Here is a 26,049-nt window from a genome sequence, read left to right as displayed (position 1 = left end):
AGGATGGACAGAGACGGAGGGTGGGGTGGAGTTACTTTTACACAGATTAACCAGATTCTTGCTGAAACTGGACCACACAAGGAAGTGCCAAGGTCAGTCTAAGAGAAGGCTTAGGAAATTGACCGAAATTTGATCCAATAAGGAGTCTGTCAAAATACTCTCTGTCTATACTGCAGCTGACTCCAACGCTGGACAGATGTTGGAGCCAATCTCACCCTTCCTCACAGTTCCTTTGATTTCATTTTTTCCCCATGTTATGAGTCCTTACTGTGGGCCAGGCCTCTGCGAGGTGAGACCCTGTCTCCTGAGGCAGAAGGACATCTGAGCTCATCTGAGCCCTGAGTGCCAAAGCAGGGGCGGCATTGGACAGAGAAGGCACAAGGGAGGTAATGGCAGCAGGTTTGCAAAGAGGAATTCACATCTAAGCTGGAAGAACTCACAGTGCAGAGCTGGGTGTGGAGGTGCATGCTTGTCAGCCCAGCTTGCAAGAGGTAGAGGTAGGAGGATCATGAGTTTTGGGCCAACCTTGACTGCATGGCATGTTTGAAGGAAGCCTGGAATACCTGAGATCCTGTGCCTTCAAAAACGAAGAGCAAACAAAAGTAGAATGTTTAGTACAGAGGGGGAAGGGTGTATGGGTCCCGGATGCACAGGCTTAGGGTATAGCTAATCAGGGAGGTCCTTGCTCCTCTGGCTGGAAGGGTCTAAGTGTGGGCCACTCATAGGTTGCCTGACTTAAAGTCTTTTAAATTCTCGTACAGACACAGTGTGAAAGTAAAGTGCCACCCCCTTGTAGGCAGCGAGTGGAAGCCAGGAGAGATTAAGTCATGTCCAAGGCTACACAGCCGGTGAGGGACACAGCCCAAAGTCTGGAGAGAGGAAGTAGGTGTGACGGTTAATTTACCAGTCAACTTGACAGGCTTGAGGAGCACCTAGAAGATAAGCCTCTGGTCTGGTGTGTGAGAGATTTTCAAGGTTAGATCAACTGAGGTTGGAAGATACCTTCTGCATGGGGTGGCCCAGCCACTCAGAGTGCTAGACTGAATGGGGCAAAGCAAGCTGAGCACCAGCGTTCATTGTTTTCTAGCTGTGAGCATCTCAAGCTTCTGCTGCCATGTTTTCCCCACAACGGTGGGTGCATCCTCAAACTGCGCAAATAAACGTGTGTGTGTGTGTGTGTGTGTGACTCCAAATGTGGACAGCTAGTTCTGCATGCGCAGGACTTCAGCAGTCACCCACAGGAGCTCCACAGGGCACCAGCCTGGCCAGGATTATGTCCTGGGAAAGGTGCTGTGGCAGCAGCGAGTAGAGTGCTTTTAAGCAATGCAGCAACTTAGCTTGTGATGACCTACTTCACACACAGACAGACACACAGACACAGACACACAAACAGACACACACACAGAAGTACACATACAGACACACAGACACATACACACAGACACACACAGACACAGAGACACACACAGACACTTTTAGACACACTCACAGATACACACAGACATACAGACACACACACAGACACATGCACACATATGGACACACACATACACAAACACATACACACACAGATACACACACACACATACACCCTACACTATTTAAAACCACCAACCCACCCAACCAACCAGGGCCTCTGAGAACCTAGCCCTTCTTGCTTCTTTCTCATTCCCAACTGGAATTGGGAATTGGGAATTCCAGAAGACAGGGTGGAAGGAGATTCTCATCTCACATGAGCTCACTTTCCTCATCTATTAATGAAGCCCCGGCATTTTCCTTTAACTACCCCTTCCCTCTACAGTTGGCTCTCAGAGTAATGGGGCTATGAAGATTCTCTCTGGCCATCACGGTTTTAGGGGAGCTAAGGCTACATGAGGCTTAGATGTCCCAAATCGCGTAGTTTCTTTGTGCGTCTTCATTTGCTCATCCATTTTGAAAGAGGGACTCATGTAGTGCAGGTTGGCTTCAACTCCCTGCATAGCTGAGGATGGCTATGAGCTTCTGATCTTTCTGCCTTTGTCGCCCGAGGGCTGGGATTATAGGCATGCACCACCATGCTGGGTTTATGTAGTATTGGGAACAAAACCCAGGACTTCCTGCATGCTAGGCAAGCTCTCTCCAAGCTGAGCCCCATTCCCAGGCAATGTTGGCTTTCTTACTGGGTCTTGCCCAGCCTGAGGCCCAGCTTTCCAAGCATAGTGGAAGACACAACACAGTCATTTTTTTTTGTCTTTAGGCGCAGCCAATGGCAGCAAATAACCTAATTAGGACCGCACAAGCAGCCTGCCCAGTGAAAGCTAATTTAATTAGAGTCTTATTAGTTGTTATAACTACTTTTTAATGAAGCCTTATTGCATTCAACTTCACAGATCCCAAGCAATTGTATTAAACGTTGGCAAATGATCCATCAGTCTTTGATTTCTATCTGGTGGTGTTCACACCTATCCTGAGATTCAGGTGCCTGAGGTTCTGTTCTTTCCTCTTTATTTATTTTTTTAATAGCCACTTGCAGCTTTTAAGGCACACTCCCTTTCTTGTCTGGTTGTTAATTCCTTGGGATTCTTTCACTCTGACACTGGTGATGTGACGGCTAGTGAAAAGACGTGGAGAAAGGCTCCCTGTGTGGGAAAGTCTCTCTGCACTGGGCCCCTCCCCTTTATTTCCACCCTTAATCATATCCTAATGGTGAAACCGCAAGGCCCCAGGTTGTGAGGCAAATGGTGTTTTGGAGGCTAACACAGAAAACCACTATCATAAATTCACACCTCCGCAAGGATTAACTCATCACATTAGCTAATTGGTCAATAAACAAGACTTCCAGAGAATCAATCCTGGACGGGGTAGTTTTCATAGCGGAGGAGAGAGAAGACAAGCAGCAGCTCATTAGACTCTACTGTGCTCCAGGGACCAGGGTAGACATGCTTATATCTGGTATCCTGATTAGCTCTCATAACAACTTGATAAGAACGCATTACTATTATTAGTTTACAGATGAGAGATGAGAACCCATGCAAATCTCAGGACAAGTGATCAAGGAACACTGAATGATGACAAGGTTCACAGTTTGGCCCCTAGGAGGGGCTGATTTGTGTTCTCCCTCTCACTCTGTGTGTGTGTGTGTGTATATGTGTATGTGTGTGTGTATATATGAGTGAACCACACACATATGTAGAGGTTCAGAGGGCATCTTGTAAGAATCTGTTCCTTCCTTCTACCACGTGGGCCATGAGGATTGAACTCAGGTCATCAGAACTGATGGTGGGTGTCACTACTCAATGAAATATATCTCACTGGCTCACTGGGCTGGCTAGTTCTATAGTACCTGCTTACATCCCAGAATCCTCAGAAAGGAGCAAGCTTCTGATAGGAAGAGGCCTCCATAAGACTGAGCTGTAGGCAAGTGTGTAGAGATTTTTCTTAATTAGTGATTGATGTGGGAGGGCCCAGCCCCTTGTGGGTGGCGCCACTCCTGGGCTGGTGGTCCTGGGTTCTATAAGAAAGCAGGCTGAGCAAGCCATGGGGAGCAAGTCAGTAAGCAGCATTGTCTATGGCCTCTGCATCTGCTCCTGCCTTTGGTTTCTTTCCTGACCTGACTTCCTTCCATGATGGACTATGATGTGGAAGTGTAAGCCAAATAAATCCTTTCCTCCCCAACTTGGTTTTGGTCATGGATTTATCATAGCAATCATAACCCTAATTAGGGCACTTTTTAAAATCTTTCTTGATATTACTAAGCAGGGGGCTGTTATTCTTAAGAAGGTAGAATTTAGTATTAGCCTGGTCTAGCTCAGGCCCCACTCAGCGACATTTTCTATAGGGATGGCTCTGGGAGCACTGCTTAAACACTAAACATTGATTTCCTCACCTCTCGAAGAACTTAACTTTCTTGCTGTGACAGTAAAGGGGATGTGTCAACTGTAACACCATGAACAGCGTCCCTCATCTTCTGAACTCTGTTAGATTGGTGTGAACAGGAACTGATGCAGGGAGCATGGTCTAACCTCATCCAACTGTTGGTTCTTGAACTTGAGCCTACATCAGCATAGCCCAGAGGGCTGGGTACCTAGAGATCCTTCCTTGGCTGTACCTACTGTTCAGAACACGGTGCTGGTGATGCTGTTGAATCTCAGGGGAGGTGGCTCAAAGCTGGTACTCCCAGGACAGTCACAGGCAGAATATTCTTGGTCCCCTCTAAGCCTGGGATGAGTTAGAGGAGCTGGGCTCATTCTTTCCTCTTTTCTACCTCACTGCTCGGGCTCCCTGAGCTGTTGGAAGTCATGCCATGTGAGCAGGAGCCAAGAAGTTGACTTCATTAAGAGGCCTTATTTATTTACATATCACTATGCCAGACCCGGGGCTCATTCGTTTGGGCTGGAGGAATATTTGTGGTTTCAACGAACCAATTCTGAGGCTGAAAGTGATGACACATTCCCTTTAGCACAGGGGTAAGAGGCAGACAGGCACTGAGGAAAAGCTTCCAGTTAATCTATTAGCCTGCAGTTCAAGGTTTTTAGGTGAGGCTTATACTTTGATTTACCAAAGAGAATAAACCTTAGGTATGTGGAAGAAACAGTGCTGGACTTGGGCCATTCCTTGCCCAGCAGGCTCACCTGGCTGATCAACCAATGAGATACAGAGGGTGAATCATCTCAGACAGATTAGAGTCATTTATGGCAGTTTGGGTTTTGTTTTTCTTTACAGACTAATTAATTAATTAATTGTGGTGCTTGCGTGAGTGTGTTTATGTGTGTGTGTGCACGGTCGTGCGTGTGCACATGCACACGTGTGCACCAAAGTGCACACATGGAGGTCAGAGGGCAACGTGCAATAGTAGGTCCTCTTCATCTAGGATGTAGGTCCTGGATATTGAACTTGGTACCTTGACCTGTTGACAGGCTTGGGACACTACCATTCTTTGAAAGATGCATTCCTTTCTTAGAATTCATGATGATGGATTTATCATAACGATATGGGCAGGTTGTTATCCTCGTTCCTGGGCCGAGGTTGAATTAGAATCTTTGTCTGTTGACAGTTGATGCCTGCAGACTACTGGCTAGTGTTTGTGGCCTGGCTGAATCCTTCCTGTATATTTCTCACCAATTCTTCACTACACTGTACTTGGGGGAGGATCTTGTTCCCTTTAACATCTGGATTAACCAGGGCTCAGCGAGATGGGTGGAGACAGGGCTAGAGACCTGGATCTGTTTCTCTATTCCTTCTAGTGCTCTGGGCATCCAGGGACCCTGAAGAACACTCGAGGATGTTTCTGAGGAGGGGGATGTTTGTGATGCCCTCTTCACAAAGATAAGAAGTGGCAGGGCTGCGCTGGTGACAGATGACAGGAAGGGCTTCCCAGTCTGGTTCTGAGACGCCACTGACTGAGGTCTTGCCTCTGCACAGTTCCCTTGAAATCCTGGTTTTGTGTAAGTGTGTCAAAGTTTACCTCTGACCCATCTGTCTAGCAGCCAGTCCCAGCAATTCTAGATTTAGTCCAGTCTGAAAAGAACTCTGCCTCTCCTTCTGGATCAGCGGTCAAGGTCAAGATTGAATTATACCCTGTCCAGCCAGAGCCCATCCACTTCTTGAAAAGCTCCCCTTACAGGGTGCAGAGTGGTGTTTGAGTGAGTGCCCAGAGTATGAGCCTGGGCTTTTCAGGGGACAGCTTGAATACCGAAACTAAAAAGTTGAGAGCATATCATCCTCTTGCCTAAATATAGATTGTAGTTGTTTTTTTTTCTTTCTAAACTAACACAGTCCCTTGGTGCTAGGGGCTACAGCTACAACATTTTCTTTTTCTGTGACAAGGTCTCCAGACTAGGCTGACTTCAGATGTCCTATATAGCTGAGGATGATCTTGAACATTGTTCCCCCTGGCTCCACCTCACTGGTGTTGGGATTATAGATGTGCACCACCACTCTTGGTTCATGGGTGCTGGGGATGGAACCCAGGGCTCTGTGTATGCCACACAAACACTCTATCAACTGAGGCCCAGCACCAGTCTGGAATCAGCATTTTCTTTCATTTCTTCATGGTTTTAAGTTGGGGCATCACACCTGGAGCCCGGAGGCATTGATGGGAACCATGGTGGGCTTGGCTGCCAAGTGGACGATTGAATCTGGTTTACACCATAGGCAGCTACTCTTTATTCCCAGTTTTTGGGTGATATGCACACATTCCAGGCTCCCGCTTCCTCTGGCAGATCGCTGCTGCATTCCAAGAGGGCAGCACCAAGCCCTGCTTGAACTCTGGGAAGCTGACCAGACTTAGCTGGGAGGATCTGAGGCACTCACGCTTGTCTGGGTGCCTCAGGGAGGAAGTTGACTTGTTACTTTGACGCCTGAAATTTCCTGAGCCCTGAGTAGCAAGGGGCTCTCAGTTAAAAGGCAGCTTTGGGATCAGGATGCAGCTATATTGGTAGAGTGCTTGACCTTCAAGCACAAAGCCCCAGGCTCTGTCCCCAGCACCGCATAAGCCTGTCTGGTGGCACACATTTGTAATCCCAGCGCTCAGGACGTAGAGGTGGCAGGATCAGAAGTTCAGCTCCTTATCAAGTTCAAGGTCAGCCTGGGTTACTTGAGATTCTGTCTCACCCCTGCCTCTCCCCACCCCTGAATATTTTCATTTCTACTTCAGGGATTTGATCTTATAAAAATTTACCAAGGTAAAAGGTGGTGAAGCATGTGTGAGAGATAAGCATGTGATTTTGTAAAAACAAAGACTTTCTAGATGATAAATGCCATTCCACAGAATTCTGTTTGGAGAAATGAGAATGCTATGCAGTTCTTAGAAATGAACAAGGCTGTTCTACTTATACTGAAGTGGAAAGGTCTTCCTCATACATTGTACAATTAAGAAAGCAAGTGTGACATACTGTTATAGTATGCTACTTCCATGAAAAGGAATATACGAATACACCTGCATATACACATATACCTATGTTACACATACATCTACACAAATACATATACACATACACCTACGTATACATATACACCTACATATATACCTACAGATACACATACACAGATACACATACAAATACACCTACATATACACATACATACAGATACATAGCACAGACTATTTCTGAAAAGTTAAACCAGGAACTGGTGACAGTAGTTGCCTCCAAGGAGGAGAGGGATGACCAGGACCAGGGTATAAGAAGGACATACCTTTAGTGTAAACTTATACCAAGTGAGTGGGTGGTCTCATGAGTGCAATGCCGATTTATTTACATAATGGGGTTGGCTAGGCACATCTTGGTATCTTTTATTATAGAATTCAGCAGCACACCGAAAAGATGGGAAAAACAAAAAGAAAGAAAATGAGAAGATTGAGAATTTATTGGTATGGTGAGAAGTTTGTGTTTGATAAGCGTTGAAAAAAAAAGCCTGGGTGATCCAACTTTCTCTCTCTCTCTCCTGGAAAGTCCATAGAAAAACACTAAGCGTGATATTATAGTTGGTGCTGTAGTCTGAATGCCTCAACCTCAGTTCTGCTGTCCTTGGATTTGCATGTTAGAAATCCCTGTCAGTGGCGTTTGGAGAGGGGTGTCTGGGAAGAGAAGGTCATAAGAACAGAGCCTTTATGTCTGTGGTTAGTGTCCTCATGGAAGAGGCTTGGGAGTGCTCACTGGTACGTTTCCTTATGAAAGGTGCTGTCTATGAGGGTGTGAATCGGCCACCGTCATGACCTCCGGCTCTCTAGTCCCCAGAAATGTGAACAATAAATTCCCATCGCTTATTAATCACCAAAGTCTGAAACATGCCATGAGAGAGTCTCCCTTTCCTGTCTTTTTCATTTATGATATTATGTATGAATGAATGGCTTCTTGCTGTTGAGAACAGTAGGAAGAATTCTTATTTTGACAAGAACACAAAAGGAAAAAAAAAACATCAAACAACCTGCTGTGTTTTTGAATGGAAGAGTGGTCAGGGCAGCGGCAGCATCAGGGAGAACCAGGAGAATTTGAATGTGTTTCTGTGGCTGAGAAGCAGAGAGCAGGATATGGATAAAATTACAGGGAAAATTATGAGCTAATGTTTACTGCCCAAGTGTGAGGACCTGAGTTCAAATCCCCGTAACCTACACAAAGCTGGTGGAGGCAGCTATTATCACAGCCATCCTAGAGCAAGATAGGAGATGGAGAGAGGAGAGTCCTCAGGAACCGGAGGGTCAGATAGCCTGAGCACACTACAGAGAACAGCAGGATCTACCTGGTCTCAAACAAGGTGAAGCGTGCACATACGCACGCACATAGATTAAGTGACTAAGGATAGATACCTTCTCTTTCTTCTGAACTCATTAAATAGCATGGAAGTCCAAACAAGTCTGTCAAACCGAATTTTCATTCTGTTAATCTTAATCTGGTATCTTTCATTCCAAGTATTTGGTTTTTGCAGTATGTGATCTCAGAAGAGGACTGGAAAAGTTAATAATCTGCTCCTACTCATTAAAGTGGCCCTTGAAAACGAATAAGCCAAAAGTTTTAATTTTTGTTTCTTATGAGTGCGCGTGCACACGTGTGTGTGTGTGTGTGTGTGTGTGTGTGTGTGTGTGTGTGTGTGTGCAGGTCTGAAAACAACCTCAGGGATGATCTTCCCCCTCCATCTTGTTTGAGTTCAAACTCTTTGTTAAGCCCTGTGTGCAACAGGCCATCTGATCTATAATTCTCCTGCCTCCACTTCCCACCTTGTTACACAAAGCCTGGGTTCCAGGCAGGAGGTACGGAGCCTGGCTTTAGGTGGTCCAGGGTTCCAAACTCATACTTCTTCAACGAGCGCTTTGCCCACTGAGCCTTCTCTGCACACCAGGACAGCGATATTGAACGTGGGATTGCTGGTTGGCACGATGGCTCAGTGGGTACAGAGGCTCAGTGAAGCTGGAGGGCTTGAGTTCCACCCTCGTGGCCCATGTGGTGGAAGGAAAGAGCTATGACTTCCGTGGGTGTCCTTTAACCTCTGCCCTCTGGCACATGCATCCCTCTACCAAACAAAATAAATAAAACGTAACAAAAAAAATAAAAAATGAGATTGCATATAAAGGCTTGACTTTCTTTTTCTGTGCAGACATCATGGATATTCTATTTCCTGACAGATTAACAGACCTATATCTAACCAACTCGTTCGTAATATCACATTACATTTTCCTATACTCAAATTGATTGCTTGATAAAACTGAACACATCAGAGGCTAAGTTCCTGTGGTAATTTACCGTTGACTTTACTGCCGGGAAGATAGTGTACTCGGGGTATGCGAACTCTGGCCCTGGAAGGAGCAGATTTCGTTTCTCTTTTCCCATTTTTCTTTTTCTTCTGACTTAATCAAGATTAAAAAATAAAGTAGGTCATCAAACCAATTGCAAGAAGTAGTCAAGCAAAAGAGAAAGTGCATTGGCGTAGACTGAACATCTTGTGGTCCTAAGACAGTAGTTTGAGAAATATGTTTGTTGTTGTTGTTATTTTGTTTTTGTAATCCAGAGTCTAGAAATCTCACACCCAGAAGTCTATTCTTGGGACCTCCCAAGGAGAGGTCCTCAGCCTAGGCTATGAGGAGTCTGTGAATTTGGATGGGAAGAAAAAATATTTCAACACAACAAACAAAATAAACCAAACCTTTTGGCCGCAAGTTTGCCTTTGTTCTGCGAGAATGCAGGCCAGGGGGCCACAGAGGACTCTGCAGGGGTTGTCGCCAACAGAAGTCAGGTCTACACGATCCTGCTCCATCTGTTGCAGAGCTCATGAAACGTTTCCTCCCGTCACCACTTTGAAACTATGGTACTTGCTGCCAGGCTGTGTTTGTTTAATATGCTAAGCACCTTTCCCACTCAACAACCAATTTGCTTTTCAACATAATAATAACTGCATTTTAGTATAATTGGTAAGCTTTGACTTCTTGCCTCTTCTGTGGGCTTACTTTGAGGAGGGGCTTTATTAGACTGCCAAACCGGTCATGGAAGTATAACAGCCCTCCTCCCCCCAAGAACACTCGTATTCAGGTAAATTCCGAAGATCTGGGTGCAAACGGATTTTTGGAGAAAGGGCCTTCTGTCTTCTCTTCATGCTAGGGGACCGCATCTGGCCTGACTATATGAGGAGCTGTTAAGCTTTTTTGGTTTATACTTCCCTGCCTCTATCTGCAGGCCCTGTGCTGATTCTGAGAACTATGGGGTAGATCCATGCTTGCAGGTGACAGTGAGCCCTACCCCTTGATCTCATTCTGACCTCCTTCTGGGGCTCAGCCTCCAATACACACATAAGCAGAGAAGTGTGATGCCAAGCCCCCCATTCATCCCACCAGGCCACAAGAAAGTTTAGGGGAGCAAGACTGTGGACAGATAGCCCACTCAAAAACTCAGTAGAGGCTCTTCGAAGAATGGTCTGCTTGGGCTAGACCACGATGTTTCTGAACCTGTTGGTTTGACTTGCTTACTAGGGCAACGTTTGTAGCACAGTGTATGTGGAGGAGAGCTCAGCTAACTTGTGGGTGGGTGTGGCTGAGAATGCTGACCACCTTAAGAGGACAGGCTGCTCTGGAGTTTGGATTCCATGGTATCCGGTCTGACCCATGATGCACCTTGCCAGAGGCTAGGTGAGGCTGACAGATGGGCTGAGGATCCCCTCACGCCAACCCTACAAGTTCCTAAACACACAACTAGATTTCTTTCTCGTTCCAGCCCACCCTTCTGTCTGTCTCTTCTATAATCTGTAGGCTTTCACTATTTAAAGCACTTTCCCTATCCGGTTCTAGAAACGATCCATTTCTTCCAGCCACTCTCTTGGTCATTAAGGATTTAGGACCAGTGAGCCTACTGGGTATCCCAGCCCTAGCTCAGCTGCTCACTTGTAGAGCCAGAGCAAGTGAATGCAATGAGGGATACTTGCTTTGAAAATTTCCTACCAAGGGTTAAACTAACCTCTGCCTCCCACGAAACCCACAGACGACCAGCTGCAGCCTTGCTCATCTGCCTTCCTGGGCTATAGATGAATGCGACCGATTCCAGCTTACTGTCGCTTCTGTGGATCTGAACTCTGGTCCTCATGCATATGCAGCAAGTGCTTTATCCACAAACCCATCTGCCCAGCCGACAGGCGCCTTTCTTCATGGGTTTTTCCTAAAATCCAGGAAGAAACCTCAGGGATCCGAGGCCATTACGTAGTTTTCCAAAGTAAGGCCTATTATAGCTGAGATCACCCGGGACCCCTCTCTACTGCCACGATTCTGTTCTGCTGAGGGATCGCTTTCCTTGCTCTCCCTTTCCCCTCGCAGGTGTTGTTTCAGGGGCCACGAGAATCTGGGGGAGCGAGTGGGGTTAAGCCTACATTCTGTTCCATTGCAGTTCTCTGCACTCGGTGTATGTAGTTCATAGCCTTCTCTTTCTGCATAGCTAGGTCATCACTAGCCAGTCGCTTCGGAACACAGTGTCTAGAAATACTCTCTTCCACAATGCCAGCTTGCCTGGCCTGTGACATCAAGGGAAGGACATAGGATGACTTGTGATGGAGAACTGTCCTGCGGTGCTGGCATCATTTGTAGGTTGGAGGAGGAGGCAAATCCAGTCTCAAATGTACAGAAGCCAGAAACGGCACTGGGGGGAGAGTTTCTAAATATTTCTGTCCTCCAATTTGATAGAAATCTGATCAAATGTGCTTGTCATTAGCAGCAATAAAAGTCTTCCAAAAGTGTCAACAATCAAAGAGAGGTTTTGGTTCATCTTGCCAGTGGAATGACCCAATTATTTTTATGTTCTTTATATCCTTTTGAGGTTATGATTAGTGGCCACCTGCCCTTCCTTGCCTCCTTCTAAGAATAGAGGTTTCCCTCATGTGTTCATACACTTCCACCCAGAGCTCTTTAATGACAAGCCCAGCTGACAGCTTGGATTTGAACTCATAGCTCTTCATCAGCCGCTCTGAGGCAAAGCTCCCCAGCTTTCCTGACGTTCACATCCATGACTGTGCAGTAGGAATCATTTCAGTGACTACATCACAAACCAGAGTATAAGACAGGTCAGGGGCTGTGGGGTGGCACCAAGTGGCAAGGTCTAAAGTATGGGGGTTGCTAGCGTATCATTATCTGAGGTGTTCAGGGAGTAGCGGTGCTGCAGACAAGTCCTGCTCATGTGGGAGACAGCAGTTTCCAGACAGAGGCTGGCAGCCATCCACTGTTCTTACAGCTTCACACATATTCAGGTAAAGCCTTCACAGGGTCCTTGATGACCCTTTGGTACTTATGTGGCCCCCTGTGCCCCAGCAGATTTGCCCACCTCCACCATTGGCTCCTGCCCTGTGTACCCGACCTATCTTTTTGTACAGCCCATCCCTCCCTCCTGGCTGCTCTGTCTCAGCCCACTTGCTTTCACTGGAAGGCTGAGACTGGCTCATTTCTACAGCCTACATTTCCTCCTTTCCTCCTTTCTTTCCTTCCTTCTCTTTCCCATTAATCTTTATGTATTGTCTGCGATTTCAAGACCTTAGTAAACTCAAATTTCAGATTATTTTTAGAGGCGACTGACAGAGTTGCCAGATTTTTGTTTTCTTTTTTTAAAGTTATCAAGAAGGACATTACAACACACACACACACACACACACACACACACACACACACACACACACACACACACATTACATACAACTATTACCATTCATTATCATCTTTCCTTCTAAAATGCTATTTTTGGTGTCTTAAAATAGAAAGGATATAGTCTTCAGATTGAAAGGACAGTCATTTAGATTGAATACATCTCATTTTTAAAAGAACACAATGTTTTCCTCGTTTTGTCATGAGCCAGTGGAAACTCTGGGCATCAGATCTCTGACGAATTTGGGGGAAGCAGTGTACTAACAATAGAGCTAGCACAATGAGTGTTTATTGAGTACCACGTGCAGAGTTAGATTCTACCATTTGCTAGGTGTGTGACTTTGGGCAAGTGATTACCCCTCTCTGAACTTGGTGTCCTCATCTTTGGAGGCAGGGATGATGTGGCTTGCCTGCAGGGTCACGACTCCACACAGTATGCCCTGTGTGGAAAGGATGTTCCATAGTGCTCATTCTATGACACCACGCTCCAGGACAGAGACAACATCATCCCTCCTGCTTCCCACCCCTTGGATTGCACCAATACCTGGCTAAGACTGAGGCTACGTCTGGCTGTGCAATGGAAGCTTAGCCACATTTTTTCCCCTTTGGATAGCCATGGGGTATCCCATCCACAGCTGCCTAGGTGTAAGGAGAACTAAATTGTACCTGATGCACAAGAATGCAACCAGGAAAGCTTGGTAAGGGCTCAAGATTGTTGGTCTCACAAGAAATTCTGGTATAGGTTGATGGTGGGGTCCAAGGGCCAGGGCTGTCAAAGCAACACCTGTCAGATGCCTCTTAACATAGCTGGGTTTCCCCACAGGGGCTTTTAGCCTCAGGTCACATGTTCTTTGCTCAAATCATAATAACACCCAGTAGGTCCTGCCCGCTGTCGGGTTTCATGAGTCTTGGAGGATGTCTGGAGAAAACTCTGGGAGACATCCTCTTGCCTGTGCTCAGGTTTTCCCGGATCCTGCCTTCCCCAGCTCAACAAATAGTACCCAGATGGTTCTCTGCCACCATCAGAGTTATTCTGGACACACGTCTCTCATTTACCTTCCTGTGCCCCCTCACACCGAGTCCTCAAATCTGTCTGTCTCTTGCCATTTCCACCGTCACCTGCCTTGTGTAAGTCACTGTTTCCTCTCAGCACATTTGAAGCTTCCAGTCCCATATCCAGTCTGTTTCTACATGTTGGCCAGAGTGACCTTTTTCAAGATATTTGTGTGTGTGTGTGTGTAGGTAACTATGCACATGAACATTGGTGTTCTTGGAGGTCAGAAGAGGGTGTATCAGATTACCTGGTTGCAATTCCAGGTGGTTCTGAGTGACTCCATGTGAGTGGGTGCTGGGAACCAAACTGTGGTCCCCCGCAAGAACAGCAGCTGAACCATAGCTCTTTAAGTCCCATAATATGGCCTATAGTCCCAGCATGGCTAGGCTTCTGCCCATGCTTGTAATCTTACCAATGCTTGTTCCTATCCTAAGCTCTGGGAAATTTCCCATCATTTCCTGCTCCAGAAGACCTTCCTGCTGCATGGATCTCTCTTCTACAAATATTCTTGAAGAAGAAGCTGCTCTAAACTGTTCAGCCTTCTCCCTCCATGGTACTCTCCTAGGACCTCATCATACACTTATCCCTTTTAAATAGTTTCCGTCTCTCATCACAGATACATTTGCGCTTCTTCTTGTGTTTCTTCAAATACCTGTTTACCTCCCTAGAAGTAAGTTCCATGACACTTACTTATTTTACTTACCATAGTTTTTGTAGGAAAATCCCTGGACATAGTACCCATTTGGTAAATTCCTATTAACTCCGTGAATGAATGCATGATTAAAGATGTGATCCACATTCTTAGGAGGAAGGCAAGTTCCCTCCTGCTTTTTCCTTCAGTTTGGCTGGCTGACTGACAAAGGCCTTGTTCTTGAAGATGCTTAGCACCCACATTGCAGGAGGTTTGGAGAAAATCGAGCTTTAAGTTTGAACATGGATAGCCTGCCCTGACACTTTATTAGCTGGTCTCCCTCCCTGCCCCCCCCCCTTAGGGGTGGGCAGGATTTTACAATGACGGTGTCCTTCCTATCTTCTGACAGGGTGGTGACAGGGTGGTTTGCAGTTTCCTGGAGAACTTTCACTAAGATAGCAGGTTGCCATCAGTGGGCAGGGAGGTCAGGCGCAGTGGGACAGACAGTGGCCTCTTCTGAGAGTGCTGGACTCAGTCTCTGGCTCTAGTGCTGTCATGCTGAGTGACCCTGGGTAAGACTCTAACAGTGGTGAGCTTTGGTGTCTTCATCCATGAGGAGCCAGCAGTTAGCTCACAGGGTGTCTCTCTGAGAGTTAATGGGGTAATACCATAGGAAGGCCAGGAGAATGTCTGAACAAGGCATGTATTCGATAACCATATGTTGAGTAGACAGGTAGAGACAGTATTTAGCTTTGGTTCAACAATTCAGCTTCTAGTACAGAAGCAAAGACATAGTAGACACTTTAGGAAGACTTTGGTTAAATATTTAATAAATGGCCAAATGTATTTTAGCTCAGTAATATTTCCCTCTTCTAGGAAGGATTCCCTGTTTATAAAAAAATTTCCCTCCTCCCCGAGTTCTCAAAGCAACTGTTTTCCTCGAGGGACTCTCCAAGGCTGAATTGGAGGATCCACGCCTGTTTGTGAGGGTGACTGTCCTAGCTGATGTCTGAGACCCTCATTCTCACTTGTGCACATAGTTCATAAATCCCGCTTCCCTCCTTTGAATGAGAAGAGAGACAAACGGATGAAGACAGATTGCTGTTTGGTTCCAATACTATATGGAACACAACTACTTCTTTCAAATTGACCTTCATTTATTCGGAGGGGAGAGCAGTTAGTTCAAGAACGGCTTCCCGGTGCCTTTCAGCATTTGAAAAGGAGGAAGAAGGATTTGGAGCAAGGCAACTTTCCAGTGTTTTCTAAACAGCCCACTAGACCCAGCCGCTTGTTGGCTGACTGGCACTTCCTACCACTCATCCTTACAGAGAAATATATACTCTCTGAAGAGTCCAGCCACTCCATCAGACCTTGGCCAGCCTGTCTCCCCTCTGGTGGGAGTTGATCTTCATTGTCCTACCAAGCAGCTTGAGGTTCTTTTGGACATCATGCATTGTCCATGGGACAGAAATACTACTATATTCTGGTTCCAGATTCTCTGTCACTCCCTGGCCCAATTCCAGGGGCCAAAGAAAGAGGTTCTTGTTTGATGAAGCACATCCCTGATCTTGAATAAATGAGCCGCTGATCCCTGATGCAACTGGGTCTGAGGCCACAGGGGAAGGGTGGGGAGAGATGACTGGGGTGGCGCAGGTGGGGAGGGCTCCACGGGAGGCTTCTCTGCAGGTGGCCCAACCCTGCTCCCAAAAATAAAAATCAGGGAGGAAGAAAAACAAGTGGGGGGCCACAGAGCAGGGTCCTGTAGGGCCATGTCTATTTTCCCTCTTTCAGGAAGGAATCCCAACCCTTCTCTCCTATGGAGAAAACAAACACAGCTATGGAAATCTCATGCCACCCAGGCACCTGCAAGTCTAGCTGGACTGGAAGTCGCTCCTACCTGGACGGTCCTGCGTGTCAAGCGTAGTTTTCCTCACATCTGCTTTTGCCTCCTTTGAGGAAAATGCCCTTGATGGAAAATTTAGAATTGAGAGCCCCCTTCAGATTCCCCAAATACTCCTATTGCCCCATGTGCTGGGCATCACTGGAGGAAGTAGGAACCTACAGCCCCATCATCTTGCTGTAGTGTTCTTAAATTATTCAGACAACAAGCATTGAGATACGCCTTCTGTTTCAGTTTTTGACCTTTCCACAGCCATTACAAACCCACAGCTCATCTACAGGGATGACCTCACCTACTGGGTTTCCGTGGATGAACAATGCTTATTGGGCCCACTCAGTGACAACACACTGGAGGGTTCCCTGGTGATCATGGCATGGACTGTCAGTTTCCACTGACAGGAGAGGGGAACAAGCCTGAGGGCACCACAGGCTGGGGAAGAGAGTGACCTTTCACTGCTACTGCATGGACACTAAGGACCCCAAATATTAGAAGGTCAGGGTCTCAACAGGCATGAGCAGAAAGCAAAAGAAGACACAGAAGGCAGGCTTGGCAACTTGAAGCATAGGATACAGAGAAAAGCCGTGTCATCTCATACCACTGGGTGGCTAGGGAAGGTCCAAGCTTGAACCACTTAAGGATACTAGGCTCCAGAGGGGGTAAGAGATGCTCTGACCAATGATTTTCAAAGTCTCGACTGTGGTCCACCCCTTCAGAATCTAAACATGTAGACTCTAGATCTACATGATGGACTGAATCTGAGTGTCTGTAGGCGGCACCCAGGGGGCTGTGTTACTATGTAGTTCCTTGGGCAGTCGTTATACTCAATAAATTTTCCCTTGGTCTCATTCAACCATCTTATCCTCCACACATGAGATCTGAAGACCAGAGAGACACACAGCAACAAGTCCAGTGTCACAAAGTTAATTGATGAGCAAGACCAAAGCAGAACTCTGTAGCCCGTACCACCTGAGTCTATTCTTTCTATTTCAACTTGTTGAAAGCTCCCATTCCCCTTGAAGCTCGGAGCCAAGGATTGCACCGTGATCATTTCTGAATCCCACTGGACTGCTTTTCTTCTTAAACATGCCCTGGTCATAGCCTCTGTATGTTGGTGGGTATATCCAGGAGGAAGTAACAGGTGCAGGATTGGGAAAGGATACAGGAGAAACCCTCTGTTACCTCCACTAGGGTGAATGGGGCTTGATTTAGAGTATTGACATCTAACTTGGATTAAATACTTGCTGAGGTTCAGATCCTTTCCTTTCTTTTCATTACATCAACATAACCCCCTTGGAGCAAAGACTAAGTAGTCCCATTTTGCTGATGAAGAAACTGAGGCTCACAGAGGAGCAGTGATTACCCCAAGGTCATATAGCTGATGAGAGACCAAATCACACCTACACAGAACCACGATCATAGAGACGGCCCTATGCAGTTCAAGCTAATCCATTGTTAATCAAACAAGGCTGACGAAGGTCCCAAGACCTTGAGAAGGAGATTCATTCTCCTCTGCATTGGGACACAATCACCCCTGGGACAGAATTTCAAGCTCTTTCTATTTAATACCATTGAAAAAAATATTTCTGAATAGCATTAGTCTGCCAGACTTCCTTTAAAAAAGATCACAGAGACAGTATGTTACATAGGTTTTTTTTTCCCCCCCAAAAAAGGGAAACTCTTGGTAAGCATTTACTGCCTTTTCATTCACCCGTTTCTCGCAGAAGCGGTGTGACTCTGGAGTCACAGCTGCAGCAGGGGTTTGGTCATCTAGAGACCCTGCAGGGATGGCTGGTGTGTGAGGTCTGTTGCATGTATGTGGTTGCTGCCCTCTGGTACCAAGCCCTGAGCACTTCCATTCATCCCCCCCCCCCCCCCCCCGTTCTCATCAGAGGATAGGAGAAGAAATCAAAGCAGATCCATGCACCAGAGAAGGAACAAGGATTTCCCAAGCCATGTGAATAGTATGTCACGGCACCTCCCCTCTGTTTATTTTAGCTAGACCTTGGGTTTGTTTTTGCTCCAGCAGGAAATGGACAGCCTTTTGAACAGTTTACTTACTAGGACCCCCAAGTCAAAACTGATGGACACATTTTTGTAGATGGGGCAGGAGGCACTGAATTCCATCTTGCTTAGTTTTGGCTTCTTATAGTCAAAGCTGAGGGCCAGCTATCATTAAATTCTGAGCATTTTCTAAATCACCAGAGTTCGGAGCATTTTGGGGGGTGAAAACTGAGGATGTTTCTCTTTCAAATCCCGAGCTTCTGAAAACTTAAAGGCCCTTGAAAAGCTGTGTGGCTATAAAATGCTGTAATATCTGGTAAGGACGACGGTGCAGAGAGAGGAGAGCCCGCAGAAAGGGAGGAGGGTGGGGGAGGCAGCAGCCACTGCAAGGTTGAGAAACGTGGTCCCTGCAAATATTGAATGAACACTGCCTCTCTCTGTAGGAGCCGCCTCCCTGCTTCCCCAATGCCGCGTCTGCAGTAACTACAAACTATTTGGTATGCTGCCTTAGTGACGCTGCCTTCTCAGACACATCGTTACTACCAAAATAACACCGGTGTGATGTTGGATCCCCGTGTCCTTTTTAATTATTAAACCGAGGCCAGCGAGTGAGTCATTCCACATCCCAGATTCTCCTCCAGAGCTTCTATTTCAAGTGCTTAGTACCTTAGCTTTTTTTTTTCACCAACACCTGAAGTTGGTTCTTAGCCAATTCCCCAATCTGCAAAGCCTTTGCAGAACAAACAGTATTATCCAATCTCCAAACACACATTGATAAAATAAAAATAGCCAAACCAACACAAAAACTTTAAGGGTGAGACTATCAGGAAACCCAGGGGAAAAAAGGTCTATCTCCCCTCTGCCAGTCCCCAACTTACCAAGTGGGAGAGCGATGAAGAAGGGGAGCCAACACAAGATGAACATTCCGACTACAATTCCCAAGGTTTTGGCTGCTTTCTTTTCCCTGGAGAACTTAAAAAGTTTGACAGCTATGGAACTCCTGGGGTTGTGGCCCTTGGCCTTGGTACTGCTGAGGGTGTCCTCATGAAAGTTCTTGGAGTGGATCCGCAGGGTCAGCTCCTTGGAGTTGGACATCTCCTTCATGACTCCCGCCTCCAGGTTCTTGGTGGTCCTCTTGGCCACGATGTAGACCCGGCAGTACATGACCAGAATGACCGCGAGTGGGATGTAGAAGGAGCCCAGGGAGGAAAAGAGGGCGTAGAAGGGTTCTTCGGTGACCCCGCATTCCTTGTCATCATTGGGCGCAGGTTCTTTCCAGCCAAGGAGAGGCCCGATGGAGATGACCGTGGACAAGACCCACACACTGAGGAGTGCCAAGATGGCCTTCCTGCGGGTTACCAGCGTAGGGTACTGCAGAGAGTAGCGCACCCCAATGTAGCGATCAATGGAGATGGCACATAGGCTCAGGATGGAGGCCGTGCAGCACAGGACATCCACCGCTGCCCAGATGTCACAAAAGATGCGCCCCAGCACCCAGTAACCAAGCACTTCCAGGGTCGCGGAGAAGGGCAGGACTGTGAAACTCAAGAGCAGGTCAGCAATGGCCAGGTTGACAATGAAGTAGTTGGTGGGCGTCCGCAGGTGCCGATTGCAGGCCACTGACAGGATGACCAGGATGTTGCCCACGATGGCAAAGAGGATGAAGGCGCCCAGCACCAGGCCCACAGAAATGGCCCTGGTGATGTCCAGCTGGGGCAGTGTGGAGTTGCTCGAGGTCTGGTTGGGGCCAGTGAAGTTGGCATCTTTCAACTCTCCCCAGTGGGCAGGTGCTGATGTGTTGTGGCCGGTGTCCAGATCGGGATTCATTTTAGAGTCCGCCCTCCATAGCCAGGAAGGAGATTGGGCTCGGAAGGGCTGCGACCAAGGCTCCTCAGCTGCCCTGAAACTTTGCTCCCTCTGTGGTCTTCTTTCCAGAGGCGTCTTCCTGACGAGAAGTCATCTCCCCCGGGCAGCCCAGCCCGGCAGCACGTCGCCTGCCTGCACCCAGCGGCTCGCTCGCCTGTCAGAGGGAGGAGGAAAGAGGGGACGAGGCGGCAGCTCCAAGTTTAATGGTCCACGTCAGGCGCGCCTGGCCGGGCTGGCGCGGGAGCTCGGGGAGGAGCGGGAGCCGGGCCGGGGGTGCCCGGCTGTGCCCGGCCGGCGGCGGGACTGCGGACCGCGGTGCCTTCTCCGCCCAGCGATCGCGAGGAGGGTCTGCTTTCAATGAGCCGCCTCTGGGCTGACTGCACGGCGGTGACATCAGGCGGGGAAGCCCGGGCGCCCTGACTCTGTGCGGCACTAGGGGGCAATGCGGGTCCAGCCAAGGCGCGCAGCCCCGACGCCGCCGCCAGCTGGGTCGGCCAGGAGACCAACCGCGCCAGGCACTGTTCCCTCTGTGGGGATGGGGCGGGGAACAGAACAGGGATCCGGGTGTGGGCATCCCGGTTCATACACCCCAGGGGGCCCGCTGGTATTATTTCCCCTCTGTTCACGCTTCAGTTAAAAGGTGGGCTGGGGATGCTTACCTCTAATGGGGTCTCCTGGAGTCAAGCCAATGCAACTTGTCCGGCTTCTACAAAAGGAAGAAAATCCCAGGGTTAGGCAGGTGGTAGGGACTTGAGTAACATCTGAGACCAAACATATACTTTTTTTTTCTTCCTTGTAACCTCTTTGGTCTTGATAAAACCAGAGGTTCAATTATTCATTCATTCTTTCGTTCACTTATTCGGGCACGCATTCCTTCAGTGGGCTGTTAATGTTCACTTCCAGAAAACGGTTCGGTCCTAGGCACTGTTCTCCAGCAGCTGCAGGTGTAGCCAGATTCCTGACCTGTGTGTGGGAGCTTACATTCTAGAGAGATTAGACAAAAGACACGAACCAGTGAGACTGAGGTATGCCATCTCATGGCAGGAGTGAAGACAAATTGAGGACAGGGACATGCAACCAGCGTATAGAGGAACATGAATTGGAAGTTTGTTTTTAAAGACAGTCAGGTTGCCCTCCAACTCATTGTGGAGCATAAGAATCACTCTGAACTCTCGGTTTTTCTGTCTCCTGAGGGCTGGAATTACAGGTATGTATTGACCATTGCCAGTTTGTGTTGTACTGGGGATGGAACCCAGGGCCTTATGCATACTAGGCAAGCACATACTCTACCAACTGAACAGCATCTACAGTCTGAACTTGACATATAAGTAGGTGTTTGGAATGTCACAAAAGATAGTGTTGAGTAAGGGAAAGAGGGGAATGGGGGAGGGAACTAGCTGGCCCTATGGGAGTAAATAGTGTGGACAAACAGCCTGCCAAACTCTGCGGAAGGGGCTTGGGCGATCTTGGTTATCTGTTGGATCTTTTCTTGCATTGCCTTATGTTCATGTTGGATATTAAGCTACAAGGCCTGTTTGCAGAGTTGGGTGATGGTACGCGAATACAGGAAGAGAAAAAAAAGTAAAGGCAAACCAAGAGAGTGTTTTATTGTTAGTTTGATTTTTTCCTTGAAAAAAGGTTTCCTTTTATATTCCAGGTTGATTTTGAACTCAAGATCCTCATGTCTCCATCTTCCAGTGTTGGTTAAGCCAACACATAGGTCCTCGCCTGTGTGCTAAGTTCATTTTGCTTTTTCTCAAGACCTGATGAGAGAAGAACTAGCCTTATTCTGATTTCTGTTTCGAGGATGGGACTCCAGCTCACAGGGAAGGTAAACCCTTCGTTCCAGTACATATACTTATGGAGGAGAAGAGCTGAACCCCACTTCTGGTTCTCCCTACTCCAGTGCTGAGTACTTAGCTGAGATTCACACAGGCTCTATAGGGCAAAGTAGGGGTCAGAGTAGATAGAGGTTTTTTTTTTAAATGGCTCATTTTGGGGCCCAAGTTACTGCTGCCGAAAAGGGACCCACATTTGCTGAGTGAGCTCCTGCTGGTAGTGAAACATTTACTCGTATCCCTCTCTTTCCCCTCTCCCCTCTTTCTTCTTTTCTCTTTTTAACTGGGTCTTGCTGTGTAGCCCACACTGGCCTTGAACTCACTATTATGATGCCCCCAAATTCCAAAATCTTCTGGCCTCCGCCTCCCCAGTGGCAGACATGAGCCACCACACCTGGCTTGCTTATTTTCTTTAGTCTTTAACAGGTCTTTGAGAGAAGCATAACCATTCTCCATGGACTCACAAGAACAGTGGAGCAGAGAGTTAGCCATATACTGGAAGCATGAAGCAGGACCGCATAGTGGCTGTTGAACAGAAAGGAGACACTCGATACTCCTTTCTTCGAGTCTACAAGCCACAGCCCAAATTTTTCATTTCGGCTTTTTGATAACCACTGTGTTTTGATTAAGGGGCGAGGAAGCAGGCACAATGCAAGATGATTCACTTGCGAGTTCTTCAACCTAAAGTTGGATTCCTCATCTCTTTCTATTTGTACTTTTTTAAAATTGATTTTTATTGAACTCTACATTTTTCTCTGTTCCCCTCCCTGCCTCTCCCCTCCTATGTGTACTTTTTGGATTAGATTAAGGTTTTTGTTTATTTGTTTGCGTTTTTAGATTCATTGTATTATTTTGTGTGTATGAGTGTTATATCCACATGCACATCTGTGTGCTACACGCAACATTCATGCCTGGTGCCTGCAAACGTCAAAGGATGGCATGGGGTCCACTGGAACTGGAACTGGGACAGCTGTGAACCACTGTGTAGGTGGTGGGAGCTGAATCCGAGTTCTCTGCAAGAGCAGCAAATGCTTTTGACTGACAAACCACCGCTCCAGACCTTGATAGTTAGAGAGATGCCTTACTTGTGGCCCAGGCTGGCCTAGAACCCACTGTTAGCTCAGGATGGCCACAAATCCATGGTAATCTTCCTTTTGTCCCAGCTTCTTAAGTGCTGCTGTTACGAGCACGTATCACTATACATTTAAAGCCTTAATCTTCTCCAATGAAAATGCACAGGTTCTCCAGTTGCACAAAGTATACAATTCCGAGGAGTTTCTCTGAGGTAAAAATCAATCAATCAATCAATCAATCAATCAATCAATCAGTCAATCAATCAAATGAACCTAATTGTGGTGCAGACATTCTCGAAAACCGACTCCTCCATTTCAATTATCTGACCTAAATTGCCTTTAGATATTTAAAGCTATGCGATGTCTAGGCTCATGGTAATGCAAATCTGTAGGAGCTCCTAAGACCTTAACTTACCATTTTGGCATCATAGAAATGGTGCAGAGGCAAGGAAGGGCAGCTGGCACAGGTAGTCGGGCCATTGACCCCTTTCTCTGAACCACAGAATAGGGCTTCTCCTGATGCATAAAAAAAGCCACCAATATCCATTTCTGACTTACACAATGAGATGTGGACCAGGACAGTGTCTGCAGCCTTCTGCCTGGGATCTTAATGAAGAGGTTTGGTTTTGGACAGCTCTGGTACTATTGTGTATAGAGGCTAGTCCTGATGACCTTTGCAGAAACCCTTGTGTGCTGGCTGGAGAGACTAGCCCCTAAGTCCGTCCGGCTACCCTCCCTTTATTGCTTCTCCTGTGGGAGGTGGCAGTGGGACACCATTCCAGTTTCCTACGTATCCTGAGGGGGGCTAGGAAGGCTGATATTTCCTGGAGTTGTTTCCTCTCAGGGGTGATGCGGGGCATGAAGAAAGCACTGGTGAGCTGGGGCAAAGCTGATTTGTACGAAGTCAGGGATGTGGATACAGCAAGGGAGAAGCAGAATAAAGAACAAGTTTCCAGTCCACGTTTTGACTGGTGGCCTATTTTTCACTTCCCGGGGCATTACTTTTGGAAGCTACTAAGCAACCAGCAGCACACCACAGAATCCGCTGAAGTTGTCTCTATGTAGTCACAGCAAACAGATGCTGTGTGAAAACTCAGTGCCTCCAACATTGTTTTCTTATGGTGGCAAAAGACCAGGAGGGAAGAAACACACACGCATGCACACCACACACACACACACACACACACACATGCACGCACGCATACACACATGCACACACATGCACACGCATACACAGGCTCACACGCACACACGTGTGCACCCACACACACATCATAGAGAGTAAATTTGAGATTCAGGGTTGTCTTATCTATATTACTAAAGAAAATAGCTTATTGTCCAGGTGGGGACTTGTGGTATCAGTCAGGTGTCAGGATGTGGAAGAGATTATTGAGGCCGAGGGGGAAGTCACACATCCTTGCAGCTTTCTGACATGCTTTCACACAGGCCAAGCAAACATGTCCCACCACCAAGCAAACAGGTAGCAGCCTTAATAGCAGACACGAGGCAGGGCCCCCACTAATCGAACCCTGCTGATGGTCACCTCTTTACTCTCCTCCGTCCCCAGTCTCACTGGAGATGCCTCTTTGCCCTTCTGGAAGAGTTTTGACCCACGGAATTGTTTAGGTATCATGAGGCTACAGACGATATTTCATTTTCTCAGTCCTCCCTGGGGCAAAGCCAAGCACAGAGCTCTGACTCACTGGAGGCCTGGGGAAGAAGGATCTTTTCATTACCCATCTTATTATATTAGAAACCTCTGATGTTGCAGACTTCCATGTATGTGAGTCCTCTAGGAGAAGCTGTCTCTGAGTCTGAAGAGAGGGGAAACTGAGGCTGGCAGTGTTTTACTTAGGGCACTTATGGGAGGTAATCTCTCTCCTGAAATTGTACAGTTATTTTATTTGTACTTATGGCTTACTATGTCTCACTCTCTGCAGGTTCAATCCAATCAGATGTTGACAGGTTCGTGGCTTTTGTGCGAGGTACCACACAGAGTGCTGGGGGAAATCAAAGACGAATTAACTAAGCAAACGCTAACCTGTCACATACCACCCACTAAGCATGGAGAATAAAGGAAACGCATGCTATAGAGAGAACCTCCTATATGCCGGGCACTCCTCATAACAGTCCAAGTGAGGACTCACGCCCATTTTACAAAGGAGGAAACTGAGGCTCCGCAAGGTTCTGGACACGACCAAGGCTATCCAGTGAGCAGTCAACCTCCGTATGCAGAGCAATATTATCTGGCTTCAAAGCGGCAGTACAGCCTTCTCTGCACCAGACTGAGATTTAAAAAAATGCAGCCGAAGGCTCCGTGTCAGCCTGAAGGAAATCCCAGCAGGAAACATTGAATATGGCCAGGGCCCTGAGGGAGGGAAGGTCAGGCATGCGGAATGGCAGGACCATTTCCCATAGAAGGTTCTGCAGAAGTGCTCCTCGAGCCAGCCTGCCTTACCCACTGGTACTCCGGCTGACAAAGACTTGACGGCTGGTTTGGGTTCATTGTAATTTCCACTCCGTTCTTTAAAAGCAACTAATGTGGTTTGGGAGAGGGGAATAAAGTATTAAGAGTCAGAAGTTTGACATCTAACTAACTGGGTTTATATCTTACTTTCATAATTGGTGATCTTGGGTAAATCACATAACCACCTTGGACTCCGAGCTTCCCTAGTGGTGAGATGACAATCACCATAGTTCCTGCTTCCTAAGGACATGGTGAAGACCGAGTGTGACATTATGTGAATAGTGCCAAATGCAAGATGATAGTAACATCTGTCAGCCAGGGATGGCAAGACGTTTAGTAAGTACTTGGCATGGAGCCAAAATTCTTGCCATACTATGTCTTATTTAATTGTGACAATGATACCAGGTAGATGCTGCTATTGTGGACAATGGATGGATGGGGAAACTGTGGTTCAGTGATTAAATGAGGCGATAGGACTAGCAGATAGTATGGGTAGGATACAAAGCACCCCATAAATGAGGTGAAAAAGAAAGAGGCACCGATGGTGTGGGGTGCCTACTCCATGAAGTACCCTGGGACTGTGGGCTCTCAAGGGAGAAGTTTTGCTAGAGGCACGAAGAAGGGTCCTGTCCTTTTATC

At 47.2% G+C, this 26,049-nt stretch overlaps 1 protein-coding gene across 2 annotated transcripts in view; it reads right to left on the bottom strand.

The window, feature by feature from the left end:
• The window catches only part of Adra1b (adrenoceptor alpha 1B), a 117,682-nt gene that overhangs the window by 35,104 nt on the left and 56,529 nt on the right, over nt 1–26,049 (bottom strand). Inside the window, exons 2-3 of one of the 2 annotated variants that reach the window (XM_075941289.1) lie at nt 20,692–20,738; nt 19,045–20,186 (exon numbers count right to left, since the gene is read on the bottom strand). In XM_075941289.1, coding sequence (XP_075797404.1) covers nt 19,045–19,993 — 949 coding nt within the window. In that variant the 5' untranslated portion in view covers nt 19,994–20,186; nt 20,692–20,738. Of the gene's footprint in view, nt 1–19,044; nt 20,480–20,691; nt 20,739–26,049 lie in introns of those variants that run through there. The other variant, XM_075941288.1, reaches the window with a different exon arrangement.

This window comes from Microtus pennsylvanicus, chromosome 11 (genome assembly GCF_037038515.1).
Source record: "Microtus pennsylvanicus isolate mMicPen1 chromosome 11, mMicPen1.hap1, whole genome shotgun sequence".
Classification (NCBI taxonomy): domain Eukaryota; kingdom Metazoa; phylum Chordata; class Mammalia; order Rodentia; family Cricetidae; genus Microtus; species Microtus pennsylvanicus.
Note: the sequence above shows the minus strand (reverse complement) of the source record. Positions and strands in the feature narration are given on the sequence as shown.